Below are 18,332 nucleotides of genomic sequence, written 5' to 3' on the forward strand. Positions count from 1 at the left end.
ATTTCCACGAAGCTCATAATGAAATGGTAAAATTTAACAGACTTGGATGCATACAGTTGTCAAAATGAAGTGGCATTAAACAAAAGGGCTTCCTCACTTACTCTGCCTGTTTCTTGTGCTTAAGTGTTTCTTTCCACCTTTCTGCAGGGATAAACCACCAAGGTCTGCATTATTTGAACATATAGCCACCTTTTACACCTTACCATTGTCTATTTTCTGAGCTGTTCTTGGATCAAAGTTCAAGTATTTTTGTAGATCTGGGGTCCAACTTCTTGTGTCGTTTTCACTGTATCGTCCCTTCCAACGTAAGTGGCTCCATGGATTTTTCAACTGGAGGAATCTAAGCCCCTGAAGAAATACAGAATAAAACTGCTGGATTCATCTTATCAAGGTTATTTTTCTGTTTATATAACATGGAATAGGGACAAGTATCTGAAGGAAATACAGCATCATTAAGCTTTTCACAATTTTCCAATAAAGCTCAAGACAAAATAAACTAAAAATCAGTAGCAAGCCATCTCAGACAAAGGTTTCAAGGGGGTATCTGAAAAAAACCTTCAGTTTTACTTGGTACCTTATGTTCTCTTATATCCAGGACTGCATAGGCATGGGTTGGAACTAAACCCCATTTTTCTCCTTCCTCTTCAGACATCACACCTGTTGCTGTTGTGATAAGGACATCTCCCTTGTGAAATCTGTTAAAAAAAAAAAAAAGAGGTAACAATTAAGCTATTTTTTACAGTTGCAAACTAAAATTTGACAGATACTGCTGTACACTGTTAGTATGATCCCACTTATAAACACTGGAATACAGGTTGTTTTTTGTAAGCAGAAATCACACCTGAAGAAGCTTCAGAAAACAGAACTATTTTCTTCCAGTATTTAAGTGCAGGCTATATGTAAAATAAATGATTATTTTCATTATAACATAAAAATAAGCATTTGTCATCCTAAAATTCAATCTGCATCATTTATTAAAGATACTCCTCGCAGATCTTCAGCTGAACGTAGAAATGGTTTCATCAACACTTACTCAAACCATTGCATTCAGTAAATTAACAACTCTATTGACCCCAGCATTTTGATGGGGCTTCCCAAACTTTTCCCAAAAAACAGTCCTCCTAGATCTTTTGCATGTGCTTACATTCCAGCTTTTGTGTCACTCAGTATTAGGCCTACAAGGTCTGAACCATCAACTGACAACTAAGTTCTGCAGTTGTTCTGAATTGCAATTGCTCACTTCACAGCGATTACTGTTGTGAAAACCTGCTAGCACGTTTCCTAGAACACAATAAAATCCAAGTACACTCTCAATGTCCCTACAGAGTTTACAGGGTCACTGGATTACAGATGGTCAGTCTAGCAGCGATTAACAACAGTGAAGCTACAGTGACTAAATCTCACCCCAACTGCAGCCACACCTACAACTGCGATGTCAGAACATCTATCTGAAAAGCTGCTGACAATCAAGTGTGAGTTCCTAAACTACTGAAAAAGCACTGTAGAAATAATCCCACTCTCCCATCATGAACGGGGATCTTTTGGTCAACAGAATATCCCCCCTTCTTCTGCCTTGAAATACAAAAGAAACTGGTTGCACGAAACAGTTGTGAAATAAGTCTAAGTACTTGCTAGCTGACATTTAATTTACAGCCGTATCTTTCACCATAAGTAGAATTATTACAGTATGTCCAAAGATCAGGATCACAGTTTTGATAGGTTTTCTGCTGCTCCTCCAGATTTACTACTGGAACAAAATAACCAAGATTTCATGATATGATTAAGAATATCGTACTGATCTGCTTGCTAGGGACAGCAGGTTAGGTTCTGGGGGATACTCGTCCTACATTTCCTTCTGCTTTTTAAAGACTTAAATTGTACAGTGGTTCTCACCTGCTCTTCTCTGACTATGTTCTATTTTCTTCATCAAGAAATGGGCTGTTTTTTTTTCTCTTCCTCATCAAATGGGAAGAAAAAAAATTCCACAGTATCTCACATTTCTATCAAAGTCACCAACACATTACTTCTTCCAGAAGGCATATGGAAATTATATAAACCACAACTTGTAGCACCACCAAGATTCTGTTGAGGGATCTTGTGTATTGGTAATCCAACTACTACAGAGCAAGCATTTTAATTAGTAAAGAAGAACAAACTTCTACCTCTGATAGAGCATTCTGAAAGTGCTATCTCTATCAAAAGCTTGATTGTCAGAGTGCATAGCAATTCTTTCAGGTATCCAACCAGTCAGAGCATGGAGATCGATGTTCTGAAATACAAGTGTTCAAAAGAAATCATAATAGATAACCATAAAAGCGCCTTGAAAGAAACCAAAGATACTTATTACAATAGCTCTATATGTAAAAGACTCAAGAGTAAGACAATGTGAAGTTGGAAAATGAACTGATGAAGAACTGAAACTTCAGAGCTAAGGAGCATTAGGAAAGGATCAATTGCTCAATTCTGTGATGCGTTCTATTTATTACTTTGATTCACAGAATTCTAAAGTACAGTCTCAGAAGAACTACTTGGAATCTTGCTATTATATATGCATTTTAAATTATTTACGTTTTACTTCTAAGGCTCAGGGTTTCAGGGTTTTTTTTAATATTCTTTTTGGTAAGGCTGACAATGTCATGCTTTTCAGTGAAAAGAGGCTTTAATCTCCTTATTTTATCTCCTTGAAATGTTGCTTCCTCTCCTCCTGCTTTGAGCTCCTCAAAGGAAAAGCAGTGACTATAAATGCTTGAAGTGTCCATCAACAGCATTGGTGGGTGGGAATTTTGCAAACTGCAAATACAACACAGACAATAAGTAACCCTGATTAGACAAGGAAGCTGTGATATAGTTGAGAACAGAGGGGGTGGAAATTAAATGTTGCGAGTCAAGCTGTTTTTTCCAGACAGCAAGTTAGAATAGTTTTACTTGCATTGTCCTCCTCTGTTTCCTCAGCATTGTTTTGCAAAACAAAGCAGCCCTCCACTGACATAAACAAACATAAAAATGCTACATTTTGCTCTTATACAAGGCCACATTTGTCTCAATAATCATATTTCTGAAGGTGATGACTACCCATCACATCCACAAAGAATACAATTATCAAGACATCAACTAGAACAAAATAAAGACACACTGTTACATTTAAGAAGTTTGAATGAAAAATCAGAAGTCCTTACTAGGTAATGAATGAAGATTATTTGGGCTCAAATAGCCCAGACTCTTTGAAAGAATAGTTTGATGTCAACAACCTGGCTGCAGCATTATGACTGCCTACTAAGTAACCACACCATAGGAACCTGATACCCCTACTCCTGTAAATGAGTGGAACAATCTGATATGCTTTCTGATATCAAAGTACTCGTTCCCTCCATATACATGGAGAATTTCAGTCTGCTCCTTTCTTAGCTGGCTCTTCTACCTAACAAGGGAGAATCATGCTGTTCATAGAATGACAGTTAAAAAACAAAAATCAGCATTAAAAATACAGGTATGGGCAAAAAATTTATGAGTTTGCCCAAACTTTCACATGTAGGGTCAATATAAAGCATATACTTTCTAACCGTAAATCTCAGTCCTACAGTCAGTACAGCAAGTTTAACTCTGCTCATGAAGTTTGATATCATTAATCAAGCACAGTTAAGTACATTCGTGATACGAAGAAAAATTAACACCAAACAGAGAAATCCAATGCTTACCTCCCCAAGAATTTCATTCTGATTTCACTAGAAGAAATGAGGAAACTTGACAGAGATTATCTAATTTTTTTCTTATTAGAAATAATCTAGCACTTACAGAATTTGATCCAGGAAAATCATATCCTCCCATGACCTTCATGTAAGCCTTTTCTATTAGTGATACCCACAGTTCATTCTTATTGTTAGAATAAGAGCAGAGAAGTTCCCCGCTATGATCAACTGGTAACTGGTCATCTATGATCACCTGTGAAAAATAAATAAGAAATTATCTTAGAGCTAATTGAAAGTACTTAAAAATATACAACAAAACCTAACTGTTAGTAATACATAGCTTCTGAGATACAGACCAGACCTGACCACTTTTTAAGATGAGGACACCAGTATCAGTCAGAGGCTTGCCCTATAGTGAACAAGAAGTTCTGTTGCTAGCTCTCTCTTACACCATCACCGGGTGACCTGTGAGCATCTGCCTTGGTTTCCTCTTCAGGAAGTGGAGGTTATGACAGAACTTACTTGCCAAGCGTTTAACACCTGGTGGAAAAGGCAGCTACAGAAAATCTCAGTATGATTATCAATATTAGAAAAAAGTAGAGAAAGGCCTAACAATGTCCCTTGCCTGATTAGGAAAAAGAACATAGATTGTGCGCAGCACGCAGTAGAGAAATTACAGTCATTTATCCATAAAGAACCAAAATGCATGTCGCATCACTTTCCTAGTCCCTAGTTCCAAATTTAAGTTTCTTTTCTCTAGAAAACTAGAAGTGTAAAATTAGCAGTTGCAAAAGTATTAACATTTCTTGTTTAAATTATGTAGATTATACTTTGCATTAGTATAGATTGTTACTGCAGTACTCCTCACGGTCTGAAACCAAGAGTGGTGAGGCGCTGGAATGGGCTGCCCAGGGAGGTGTTTGAGTCACCGTCCCTGGAGGTGTTCAAGAAACGTTTAGATATAGTGTTGGGAGACATGGTTTAGTGGGGTTATTGGTGGTAGGTGGATGGTTGGACTGGATGATCTTGTAGGGCTTTTCCAACCTAGCTAATTCTATGATTCTATGAAACAATTTCCCAGCACAGATATTTCAAACTGCCATTAGTCTATTACCAATACACTACTGAGACAGCACATTTTCATGTCAAATCCTATTTGTGCAAGAATGGTTCTTTTCACAGAACACAGTCACCCATCATAACAAAAAGCAGCCACCGGGAGATCCATTGGAGAGCATGGAGAGCAGAGGAAGCGCTTAAGTAATACTTCCCTCAAACAGTCATTCAGATCCCAGGATTTTGCTACTAACAGATTTCCTAACCTAGAGGTTGTATCTTAGCATTTAATATCATTTGAGGACTTGCCCCAAGCCCCTCCTCTATGAACACAACCACTGGATTTTTGAACTCCCACAGACAGTGATCATTCAAAATGAACTGCAACAGTGACTGCTACAGTATTTTATTTAATACTCTTTTTTAGTGCACTAAGAAAATGATGCTTGTGAGTTTATAAAGCTCTACCATTTATCTTTAGGCATCTCCTCTCTTTATGAAAAATCTTTGGTCACCAGCTTTTAAAATACATGATTTTAACAGTAACAGCATTAAGACTCCCCCAAACCATTTACCTTTCTAGGTACACCATTGATATGAAGTTTCACCATGTATTTGCCACATGGATTATACTCAGGTTCTCCTTTCTTATTCTGAGGGTAAATAATACTGTTAAAAAAAAAAAAACAAAAACCCATGACATAAGTGACTCTGCTGTACATATGCTGATAATATAAAAATTAGGATATCTAGAATTCATACTAAAAGATGAATATGGAATTTTACATGAAAAAGCCACTCAAACTTAGTAAAAGTGGCAATGATGTTTAAGTAGGTTTTAGAAAACCCAAGAGTAATATAGTACTTTCTCTGACTGACTCAACACAAGCAAATTTATCTTAACTTTTAAATGTACAACAGTTATGCAAATTCCATTTAAATACAGTATTAGCCTGAATGACAGTCAAAGGTTTCAAGACTATGGTGGTACAGAACTCTCTGCTCATGCAGAGAATACACATTCACTTCTAGCGAGTATAGGTTAAAACAAAATTCCAGAAATAACATTCACATGCTGGTCTGGCAGTGGGTTCTTGGCAGACAGTCTGCCAAATGCATGCTAAGTTTATCACAGAACACTTGTCAAGTTGGATTGAGATGCTGTTGCTATCATTCTGCAGCGAGATTTAAGATCAACTATTTGTTGTACAGCAGTTGGCATAGCAAAGGAAGAAACAAACCTGCAAAGCATTCTAAGTAAAATTTCTACTAAAAACAAAGCCTTCCAGACTATTTACTCTTCTCAAAGCATATCTAAAGTTGTTTTACTTTTAGAAGTGGTAAAGCCACAAGAGTCCCAGGGAGATAAAGATGAAACAAATGCTAACATCTACAGTGTCCAACTGTACAGACGGAGAACCTCAATTAAAACTGAGATTAGCATGCTCTACTTTCATAAGTATTTTTCTTACATATTACTCATGAATAAGCTTAAAGACAGCAATTTAAATAGAACATACTGCAAAAGCTTAGCTGTGTTAAGCCTGACAAGATCTTAGAAAAGAACAGCTATTTACCTTGTAATCAACTTTTTGTTGTATCTTCTTTCATATGCAGCGCTGATAGCTAGCGATGCCACAAAGGAACAATCTGACACTATTGTCTGTAAAGAAAAGATGACAATGGATATTTACTAATATTTAGAAAAATTGGCTGAATGTGAAGGAAAGGAAAATTGTCAGTCAGTGATTCCCTTCAGTGAATTTAAATGGAGAGAAGCCAAGGTACTCCAAAAAAAAAAAAAGCAGGAAACATTGCATGCTCTGTAAGTGAAGAGATTTATTGAAGGCAAGGAGTGCAGCTATCTCATCATTCACTCACACTTAACCTCTTTCTTCCCAAAACACATGGTGTTTCCACTGTTAACACACTCGTTCCTTCTCATGGCTAAAAAACACATGGAATTTGAGGTGATACTATTAAATTAATAAATTTAATGTCAAGAGAGCCATGAAAAGCTCTCTCACATTTAGGGATTTCTTTTTGAAAAAGTAATCCTCTTCTCTTTTGGAAAGTCTCATTCCCTGCAATGTGCTCTAGCAGCGCACACGTTTCTCTTGGGTAACAACTTACCTGCTTTATGCTGAAACTTGATACAGTATAAATCATCGTAGGGTTATTTGTTATGTCATCTGGCCGTACCCACTTGGCAAACATTGCTTTCTGTTTGGGGGATAATGGCAACTTCCCACATTTATCGCTAGATTTAAGAGAGAAAAGCAGAAATAACAGGTTAGATAGAAAAACTTTCCACGACATCCCAAGTCATACATATATCTGCTAGACAGTGGAAAATGCGCATGGAACAATTACACAGCTGGAAGACAAATTCAAAGAATAAAGTTGATGATTTGGTGGGGAAAAACAAGATATTGAAAACATGAACGAGGCTGCAGTATTTAAATACCCCAGCCAAAACTACGTTTAAGCAGATTTTTAAGCACAACAATACTGCTTATTGGAAAGATTTGAAAATAACAAAGAAAGAAAGATCAGTAACTGAACAGCACTTACGAAAACGGCATAGGGAAGGCAAAACGTTCCCTCAAATCAACACTCATGAAAGGGACATATTCAATGCCATTAATTTTTGAAGTCTTTCTGCAAGTTGAAAGAGAAAAATGTAGTTACAAACTTATCTATCATCTTTCAAAGACTGAGTTTATCTGCAGCTTTTCAAACTCCAGCACATTTCTATCCTCAGGACCATATCCTCAGTCCATTTAAGTCCCTTACAGTAAATGAACAGATTAAGTGTTTCAAGATCAAATCCTGGACAGTGCTGAACATCACCTCTGTCACAATCTTATTTACTCTACAGGGAGAAGGAAGGCCGCTGAAACCTTTATCACACAATGCTTTTTTTTTTTGGCATATATTTAATAGTTTTCAAAATTCACAACTTTGCATTAAGGTTTTATGGACTTGTTAAAATGTGTATATTATGGCAGCTAAATAAAAACAAATGCGAAAGGAACTGAATATAACAGAAGGCATAATCCTGAAGTATATTACACTTCCTCAGTTTCCAGGGACATAGTAGTTGTATCATATGCGAAACCATTTTTGTACCTGGGCACCTGAGAGTCAGATCTTTCATGAACTCAATCAAGTACACATAAACATATAAAAATATGGCTATGAAAAATACTTCTGGCAGCCAACTACAAGTTGTCTTCTAAATACGCTCTAGAAGACATGCTCTGTGAATAAAAGCCACTGATTGCATTACTGTAGAGAAGACAGGAATTTATTAAAGCGTGGGTAATGACAACAAAGGAGTTTGTAAGTGGTGGTTTTCCAAGCCTCTGTTTATACACCTCAAGCTTAGGTGTAACAATTTACTGTTCGAGATGCACAAAGGATGTGTGCACAAATGGTAAAACTTTGGAAAAACTTGGCCTCCACTCACCTGAGTACTTCAATCTCCTCTGCAGTGTACCTCTGACCTTGAGATTCACTAGCTTGTACTGCTCTGATCATCTGGGGTTTATCATTTAAAGAAAAATCAGGTCCCAATGGAAAGAATGTTCTGACTGGCTGATTTGGTTTAGCTGCAGTTGACTTCTCCTTCTGAGATGACTTTGACATCGATACTTTCAGTGCTTCTGCTCTAAAGGAAAGAAAAATATATTCTGTTTACAATCATAACGAAAATATGGCTACGGGTCAGTAATTTATTTCCTTGTTCATGCTGTCACATTTGTTAAATGGGATGAACAAATGCTCAAGCTGACCAATATCGCTTTTCCTATGGAAATCAATTCATGAATAATATCAATAGAAGATAAGCATCAGAAATCATTCAGTACTGACGCCAGTACTTCTTTATTTTCCTGTTCTACAATCAATGAAAATATAGCATTTACAATTCAGTTACAAGATATTTTCAGCAGAACTCATTAGTTTTTTGTCACCTTTAAGTCTACACTAATAGTAGTATTTGTGTAAGCAATCGTTATCTGGAACCTCAGAAAAAGACCACAAACCCAGAGAGAGAAAATCCCTTTTCGTGTGATTCACAGACAGGACAAAGCTTTGTAACTGCTTCCCCCATGAGGCAGCGTTACAGTGGTAACTCATCAGTGCTGGTTTCAGCATCACCTACTGCTTTGCTTTCTCTTAAGACTTTAGGATTTGATTAGCAACTATCATAGCAGAAAAAAACAACAACCATTCATACAATCCAGTATTTCAGCTGCTAGAAGACTGCATATTCAGGAGCCATCTTTTTTCTGTTGCTGCGTTAAACTGTGGGATAGTCACACATGCAAACCAACGTGGGATTTTTGAACACGGACTGAAAAGTGCTGGTAATCTGCTAATACTGAAGCAGAACAACGCAGTCCATTATTCTCCATCATACTGATGATTTAAAAAGGAGTTACATTGGACTTACACTCATGCAACTTGTTTTAGATACAGACTCTCGTCCACTAGATTTATTCAAATGATTAGATTGCTGTCTCAAACCAAGTACTTCCCGGTTTTGAAGCTGTCTTCATTATGAAGAGATGCTGACACCCAGGCTTAGCGCTGACCTGAATTCCGCATTTTTATAAAAACCAAAATTGTAGTAGAGTACTCCGATTCATTTGTCTGAAGACTGAAACAGTGCACTGGTACTAAAGAATACATAGCCCTTCCCTAACTGCACGTCCAGAGATTTCCAGAAGGTTGGCACAAGAGCTACTTCCCCTACCTGTATATTAGCTGGCAGCTGTCTACCAGGGAAGCTCTAATTGAGTTAGGTCTGGTCAGAATCCCTACGCTTTGCAGTGCAGAACAGACATACTAGATTGAGAATCCAACTCAGAGAGTGCACTGACACTCAACAGTTATTACCTATATTAACAGTGGCAATACTCACCTATCTAATGCTTGCCGAGCCAGTTGTTTCAGTTTTGACTGCAGGACTGCTTCTGAAGTTTCTGTAGCCTTAAATTCAAAACACATAAACAACAAAAAAGCTACACACTCAAAGAAAATCCAGATTTTAAGCTGTTTGTGAAATTCCATGCTTTTAAATTACAGTTACTACCTATTTTTTTTTCCAATTCTCTGAAATAAGCAGATACGCATGTAGTGTTTTTTTGTTGTTGCTGTTCTTTTTTTTAATCTCAGCATAAACTGAGATTAAGCTGATCAAGCTCAAAGAGGGTAGATTAAGGTTAGATAAGGAAAATTGTGGTTGATGCCCCATCCCTGGAGACTTTCAAGGCAAGGCTGGATCAGGCCCTGGGCAACCTGATCTAGCTGTGGTATCCTTGTTCATGGCAGGGGAGTTAGACTAGATGGCCTGCAGAGGTCCCTTCTAACTCTAAGGATTCTATGATTCTATAAAAAGGATATTAAGTAAGTAAATGTTATTTTACTATTCTAGCAAGTGTTCATAGAATGAAAGTGTTATTCAAAATTTTTTAGCATTGAAATACTGCATACACACAAGAAACTATTAAAAAACATATTAAAACTATGGACAGAAAAAAAATCCAACAAATGTTATTTACACTACTGAACTCAGGTGTATGCCAATTGTTTCCCCCCAGGCGAGTAGAAAATAATCATGGTAACTTAGGAAAAGATACATTTGAATGTTCACTTCCATTGATAAAGCCTGCTTGCAAGTTAAAACTCTTGTTTTTCCACATGTAAAGCATGTAGAAAATTATCTATGATGGGCACCAAAACTGTTATCAAGAGCGCTAACTTCTATTTCCCGTTGGGAGGTAGGTTATGACAGTTCACTCATATAACCAGTTTACACTTTTTTCCTCCTTACAGGTGAATCATGGCTAGTGGAGACAGATGATCTGCAGGAAGCACAACATGAGCTGTGGTTTCTCTTGTCACACCCACTAGCAGGCTTCAGGTTCTAGCTTTGTACCTTAATTGATTCTCCTGGGTCATCCATGTCAATTGAGGAAACAAAAGGCAAGCTACTTTCACCCTAAGAAATGAAACTAGAAACTCTTTTCATAACAATTTTTCCATCTGTTAGTAAGTTACAGTTAGGAGTTCCTTGCTGGAAAGGACTTTGAAAGATGTATGAAGGGAAGCAGTGGATGTGGAACACCAGAAGACCCATCTAGGAGACAGACACAGAGGAAGAGACATGGCTGCTCTCTTACTGCTTCAAGAGTAAGAAAGAAGCAGATCTCTCCACCTGAATATAGCAAGCAGAAAACAAGGCAGAAGTAGTGCTTCAAGACAGAGTTCCTTCCATCTTTTATCCTAGGGTGAAGATGGTATCTTTTGATCCCCTCGAGGGATAATGCCTGCAGTCATTTTAACAAAACAATGTGCTGTCAAGATTAAAAGAAACATTAGCTGTATCTGCACCTAATAAGAGATCAGGTAACAGCAACTGTTAATGAGATAATTTCAGAGTAATTTCTATATATGTAAGTAGTAGCATGCACTAACACAACAGAAGGAGAAACACAGCAGAGTCAAAAACAGTATGCTGATGCAATGTTTTACATAACAGACGGAAGCAGTTCTGATTGAACAGCTGAGCCAGAAAAACTAGAGCAGATCTACTGGCTCTTGATCTGGTTACCTTGTATCACCAGGGTTTTTAAGTCTACCTAAAACTGTTTAGTAGAACTCAGAGCAAAGGTTTTACTCTAGTATGTAGCAATAATAATATTCCCCTCCCAACAACCCATATATATTCACACTACAAAAAGAAAAGAGGAGAAAAAAGAAAAACAGACTTGGTGGAGTTACATTATGATGGTGAGCTCTTCCTATAATGAGTTAGTTATGACAACTGGACTTCAGAGAAAAAAGCAGTACCTGTAATGATATTCTTCATCATTCACGTAATGGCCAATTTAACCCTACCACTAACATCAGTGCGAATTGAATTCACCCATAATAGCTTTAATGTTAGCTACTGAGTAATCAAATAGTATTTTTTTTTACCAGTTTTAGCAGCAGGAAACTGTTATGTTTTCAGAAAGTGCTACACAAAAAGATTCTCGTGAATTACTTCCTTTAATATAGTCAGAAAATAAAACAGCTGAAACGTTAGCGAGTCATCTTCGATTTCAACCAATTTTGATTTCTCTTTTAATATTGCATTCACCCTAGTGCAAAAGTTAACAAGAAAAAAATTTCAGCATACTTCCATTCCTTAGTATAATCTGGTTCAGAGAAAACACACAAATGACCAGTTCCCATGAATTTACAGTGTTGAATAATGTAACAACGGGAAGAAACATTACAAAAACAACCAATGGAAGAAAAAAAATTCAAGAACAGTTTTTCTAAATACAGGTACTCCATTTTTAAGCCAGCCTGTAGGGGTCAGTCACTTGTGTAAGTGGAAGAATTTCTTACCATCACGTAATTCCACCAAGTTAACTTGTAGCTTAACATACTGTTTTCAAACAGAGCTCCACCGCTTCCGTGTACAACTCTATAGCTTCTTCCGCATTGCCCTTATCATCTTCATCAAAGGCCTGCGTAACTAGGAAGTGAGCACGCTCCAAGTCCAACTGTTGTTTTGACTTCAGAGGGTCTGTGTTCTGAGACTGAACTAAAGGAAAAATGAAGTTTTTAGCTTTCTACAGCAGCAGACACGCAAAAGCATCCTTCCCACAGCACTGAAACACTAGCAGTTCTAGCAGATGAGAAACATCTACTCTTTGGCTGGAAACAGAAACTTTGTGAACTTTGCTACCGACATCTTCACAAGGAAGAAGAAACAAGCACTCTTCCCCCATAGCTGAGATATGCTCTCAGGGTATTTCATATGTCAAGTAACATACATAAGATCTCTTTCATATTATGCAGATGTGGTTCCTAAGAATATTTAAAATGAAAGAATATGCACACCCAAGTCCTTAGGAAATAAATCTTCTGCACTGTGGTACGTTACTGATTCACTGCAGAATTCAAAACACTGACTCACAAAAAATAAGAAACACAAAAAACAGAAAACATCACACACGTATTTCACAGCACGGTAAGGCTTTCTACTCAATTTAAGCAGAGGTTTAATTAGAAAGCTCCTTACCCACCTGCTGAATGGAGAGCCTGAACTCTTTCCAAATACTCATTTATTTTTTCTTGAATATTTTCTAAACTTGACCCTGCCATGCCAGCATAAATCAACGCTTGCGCAGCTTCCTGCAGGGAAAGGAATTTGAAACAGTAGTTAGTGGTTGGCGACTGGAAAGTTACTTTCCATGAACAGAAGGCTACAGAAACCATGAGTCTGCATGAAAGCTGGCTCCTACACCTGCATCAAGGCTCAGTGGTGCAGGGAAAGCCTGCCAGAGAGAAGAAGTTACAAATGAAATCCAGTTTCCTAAGTTCAATTTCACACGGGATAACCTATAAAACTATAGAACCTCAGGTGCTTTATTATAAGGCCACATCTTAGGTTTGTGTGCGCAGTTACATTCACAAACTCAGAAATTTTAAATGAACTTATTCAGTCATGCACTGAAATCATCTAAGTAAAACTCAGGACAAGCTGTCTTTTATTTTTAAAGGTGCAGATTTATGGTTGGGGAAGAATATAAAAACTTAAAATCAGCATATTACTCACAAGCTATTTGCATTTAATCTGATAGTAACGAGATGAAAACCAAAATAAAAAGCTTTTAAAAATCAAATTCATAGAATTATGGAGTTTTGGTTGAGAAACCCTTTTCTATTCACATTTCTCAAAGTGATCAGATTTTGAAATTCTACAGAATTAAGATTTCCCAGCTCCTCAAATTTTCATTTCTAAATGTTCGTATGTATGGAAGACACTGGATATTGATTGAAGCCCATTTCTAGGAGGGAGCATAGGAAGGCCTCCAGCTCAGAAGCACAGTGTGTTGTCTACATGAAGACTTTTTCTATAATGCACAAATCTATTAGGAAAAAAAACGTCCTCGGTTGCAATAAGCTGTCTATTCACTTACTAAATTTATAAAAAAAACCAAAACAACACACGTTAAGGTTTGGCAGGGTTATAATCAACAGCCAGAGCTGACACAGGCTTAGAAGTGTATGGAAAATTGAGATTTGTCACTCTTAAAGATAAAAACCTTACACTGACCTCATTATTGGCATAAGGGAAAAAACCCAACAACCCACATTCGTGCAGCAGCACTCTTCTTCCCAGCAGCAGCGGGTGAGGGAAGGAGGCAGTCACGTAGCAGGCATGCACGTAGGAAGCAGAACAATAACTGTCAGCACTGGTCTTCGGGAAGACAGCTCTGTGCAGGGCAAGCACTGAGCTGGGGCCAGAGGGGCTCTCACTTGCTTTGCGGCTATGATTTTGCCAAAGCTGTCAATTTACTCCCACAGGCACCCATCTTGTTTGCCCAAGCTTAGAACCAATCCTAATACAACCTGTATTTATCAGGATAAATATTTTACTGCTGAGCATCACAAAAACAAGCACTGCATACACCCTGTCAACATCCATCACTATAATAACAGAATCACAGAATGGCTTGGGTTGAAAGGGACCTCAAAGATGATCTATTTCCAACTCCCTGCTGTGGGCAGGGCTGCTACCCACTGGATCAGGCTGCCCAGGGCCCCATCCAACCTGGCCTTGAGCACCTCCAGGGATGGGGCACCCACAGCTTCTCGGGACAGCCTGCACCAGGGCCTCACCGCTCTGAGCAGTGTTTCTTCCTAACATCTAACTCAAACTTCCCCTCTTCCAATTTACACCCACTCCCCCTTGTTCTATCACTATCTGTGTAAAAAGTCAGTCCTCTTCCTACCTGTAAGTTCCTTTCAAGAATTACACCACGTAAAGTGCTCACAGGAAGGCAAACATGAGTCTGGTTCCATTTATATGTAGCAATTAACTACTGTTAAGGTCTAGAATACAGCTGGTTTTGAGAAAAACACATTACAGACACCTGCTCCAGGTGTACACACACATCTGTGGCACACCAGAAGTAGAGGTGCTGTATCGCAATGGTGAGTGTGATGCAAAGAACAAACACAGATCTTCAAACCAGTGCTTCCAAACCCATGATTTGCTTGATTTCGATCACAACTGTTCCACCTGATTTCAAGGTGCAAACAGACCCTTATGCACTAAGCTGCAGCAGTTGGCCAAACGCCTGCAGTGCCAGCTACCACAGGATGCAGGTGTGGTTCAGAGCTGGTATTTCTGATCCATCACAAGTGAACAGACACAGCAAATCCATTCAGACATTCTGTTTGTTGTCTATCAGGAACAAGAAGTGACATTTCCCATGTTTTTTCATGCTCAGGTCAAGTTCTTGCAGAATCCAATTTGTCACCCACATGCTTACTAAACGCACAAGTGGATAATAAGAAAGTTAGTAACAGGTCTGATACCTTCATACAGAGCCTGATACAAGAGTCAACACCTGACCTCATGCTGCCAGGAACCTTCTGTCTGAGCACCAAAACCTGGATCACAGCTCTGCAGGTACAAAGCTTTCCTGATGCAGAGCAGCACCCACGCTCACGTTGCTCTGTGCCCTCACATGTGCAAACCACAAAGCATTTTCTGCATTACTCTCCTTGCCGCATTTAGCCTGCGGAGCGAGGGGTGCCTTTCTGCTTTTAGAAGTATCACCTACATGCAGCATGGGAAAAGAATTTTCTGTATGCCGTATGAAAAAGCTGAAGAGCAATTATTTGCACAAAAAGATTGTTTTCTTCTGAGGAATACTTGACAAGTTCTTCCAGAGGTGTCAGAAACATGCTGTCACAAAGCAGCATATGCGCAGCTAACGTATCATACACATGCTGCTGCTGAGAAGCACAGACCTTATCAGCATCATTACCGCTAATTATAACTTGTGTACGTACACACTTTCCATAGTGAACTTAGCTCACCCTACGCTAACAATGTAGGTTAAACGCAGATATTCTTCCTCCTATGTATGACTCTCTCCCAAAAGAGAGGAGATTTAGATTAGATGCCAGGGGGAAGTTTTTCACAGAGAGGGTGATGAGGTCCTGGCACAGGCTGCCCAGAGAAGCTGTGGGTGCCCCATCCCTGGACACACTCAAGGCCAGGCTGGATGGGGCCCGGGGCAGCCTGACCCGGTGGGTGGCAGCCCTGCCCACGGCAGCGAGTTGGAAACAGATCATCGTTAAGGTCCCTTTCAATCCAAGCCATTCTATGATTCTATCCTTTCAACGCGGAAACTGCAAGAAAAGTATGGTCTTTCTACACAGGTCACTCCGAAAGCAATGCCTCCTCTTCATTTCCATGAAAACTACAATTGACACGAAGAGCACAATAACACTATTCGAGATACCGAATTCACAGCTATGAAACGCTACTTCTCAGCATCGTCACCACCGTTAGCCGTGCACTTCTGCCAGAGGTGAACAAGAGCCTGCACGCTGCCCTCATAAAAACCTACACCAGCCGAGGTGACCCACTGCCACCACTGCTGAAACGCACCGCCCACCGCCTCACTGCGTTCACAGCCGCCGTTTGCTCTCCAGAAACGTTCAGCAAGTGGCGATGAACGCCAACGAGCAGCACCCTGCCCGGCCCCACCCTCACGCCGCCGGGCTGCGCCGCTCCTCGGCAGGCGGACAAACTTTCCGCGCGGCCTTCCGCCTTCCCCCGCAGCAAGCGCCCGCCCCTGGGCCTTCCCCCGCCGCACCTTGTAGTAGAAGACGGCCTCCTGGTACCGCCCGCTCTGGTCCCGCTGCACCGCCAACTGCGCGAACTTCACCGCATCCAACTCCAACGCACTGGCATCCATGACCGGACCCCTCCTGCCACCCCGTACCGGCGGCTCCGCGCTGCTCGCCCGCTTCCCGGCACGGCCCCGCCCGGCTCCGCCCCATCCCCGCGGGCCCCGCCCACCGTCGCCCCACCCGCGGCCATGGGGGCGGGCCGCGCACGCGCACCTTGACAGGACTAGGTTTTTTTTTTTTTTTCAGGGAGGAAAGGCACTGCGCATGCTCGAAGGGGACGGGTTTAGGGGTGCGAGGAGGTGGTGCGCGCCTGCCTGTGGCCGTAGGGGCGCGCGTTCAACCCGCGTGTGGTAGGGCTGGCAGGCTGTGGTAAGGCGGGCTGCGCCTCAAGGGCGTTGTTACTTCTACAGTAGTACCGTGGTTTTTTTTTTTTTTTTTAATTCTTTTTTAATGGAAGTGCTCAAAATTGCAGTGACTTTCCGTCACAGAATCATTAAGGTTGGAAAAGACCTCTAAGACTGGACCTAAGGTTGGACTAGGAGTCCAGCTGCCAACCCATCCCCACCGCACCCGCTGACCATGTCCCTCAGTGCCGCATCCACACAATTCTTGAACACCTCCAGGGACAGTGACCCCACCACCCCCCTGGGCAGCCTGTGCCAGGGCCTCACTGCTCCTTCTGAGAGGAAATTCTTCCTAGTACCCAATCTGAACGTTCCCTGGCACAACTTGAGGCCATTCCCTCTCATCCTATCGCTATTACCTGGGAGAAGAGGCCAACCTGCACCTCGCCCCAACCTCCTTGCAGGCAGCTGTAGAGAGCTATCAGGTCTCCCCTGAGCCTCCTCTTCTTCAGACTGAACAATCCCATCTCTCTCAGCCGCTCCCCATAAGACTTGTGCTCCAGACCCCTCACAGCTTCATTGCCCTTCTCTGGACATGCTCCTGGGCCTTGATGTCTTTCTTACAGTGGTCACTGAAATTGTAAGGCATCCATTGCATCAACTGAACATTTGTAAGTCCATGGGGACTGATGGGATTCAACCTAGAGAACTGAGGGATTTTGTGGATGTTATGGCTGAGACCCTCTCAACAATTTACCGAAGGCCGTGGGAGTCTGGGGAGGTCCCTGCTGACTGGAAGTTGGCCTGTGTTACATTCATCTACAAAAAGGGCATGAGAGAAGAAGTACGGAACTACAGACCTGCAAGTCTAACCTCAGGCCCTGGAAACATTATGGAGAAGATTGTCCTGGGGAGTGCTGGAAGGCAGTTAAAGAACAAATCTATAGTCAGGTGTAGTCAACATGAGATCATGAAGGGAAAGTCCTGCTTTTTTCTCCTTCTATGATAAAGTCACTCACTTGGAAGGAAGACAGTGGATGTAATCTTTCTGAATTGTGGTAAGACCTTTGATACCATCCCTCACAGAATTTTTCTGGACAACTGTCCAGCTCTGAGACAAATACATTCATATTGTGGATGAACTAACTTAATGGTAGAGCTCAAAGGATTGGAGTGAATGGGGCTACATTCGGTTGTTTGCTTCACCAGCAGTGTTCCCCAGGGCTCAGTTCTAGGGCCAGTCCTGTTCAACACTTTTATCAGTGGTCTGGATGCAGGAGTGGGGTGCATCCTCAGCAAATTTGCCAATGATCCTAAACTGGGAGGTGCTGTTGACATCCTGGAGGGACAAGGAGCCTTGCAGAGGGATCTAGATAGACTGAAGCACAGGGCAATCATCAACAGCACAAAGGTCAACAAAGGAAAATGCTGGGTTCTGCACCTGGGATGGAGCACTGCCAAACACAGGTAGAGTCTGAGAGATGAGTGGCTGCAATGCAGCTCAGCAGCAAGGGATCTGAGGATG

General features: G+C 40.7%; 1 protein-coding gene across 2 annotated transcripts in view; it reads right to left on the reverse strand.

Moving 5' to 3' along the window:
• CAPN7 (calpain 7) overlaps positions 1-16,622 on the reverse strand; it is a 29,660-nt gene extending 13,038 nt beyond the window's left edge. Inside the window, exons 1-13 of one of the 2 annotated variants that reach the window (XM_021385988.1) lie at positions 16,427-16,622; positions 12,833-12,941; positions 12,191-12,348; positions 9,673-9,740; positions 8,215-8,415; positions 7,317-7,403; positions 6,876-7,002; positions 6,320-6,405; positions 5,318-5,411; positions 3,793-3,939; positions 2,163-2,269; positions 575-695; positions 204-348 (exon numbers count right to left, since the gene is read on the reverse strand). In XM_021385988.1, the coding sequence (XP_021241663.1) occupies positions 204-348; positions 575-695; positions 2,163-2,269; positions 3,793-3,939; positions 5,318-5,411; positions 6,320-6,405; positions 6,876-7,002; positions 7,317-7,403; positions 8,215-8,415; positions 9,673-9,740; positions 12,191-12,348; positions 12,833-12,941; positions 16,427-16,528 (1,552 nt within the window). In that variant the 5' untranslated portion in view covers positions 16,529-16,622. Of the gene's footprint in view, positions 1-203; positions 349-574; positions 696-2,162; positions 2,270-3,792; positions 3,940-5,317; positions 5,412-6,319; positions 6,406-6,875; positions 7,003-7,316; positions 7,404-8,214; positions 8,416-9,672; positions 9,741-12,149; positions 12,349-12,832; positions 12,942-16,426 lie in introns of those variants that run through there. The other variant, XM_021385989.1, reaches the window with a different exon arrangement.

Source organism: Numida meleagris, chromosome 2 (assembly GCF_002078875.1).
Source record: "Numida meleagris isolate 19003 breed g44 Domestic line chromosome 2, NumMel1.0, whole genome shotgun sequence".
Taxonomy (NCBI): Eukaryota; Metazoa; Chordata; class Aves; order Galliformes; family Numididae; genus Numida; species Numida meleagris.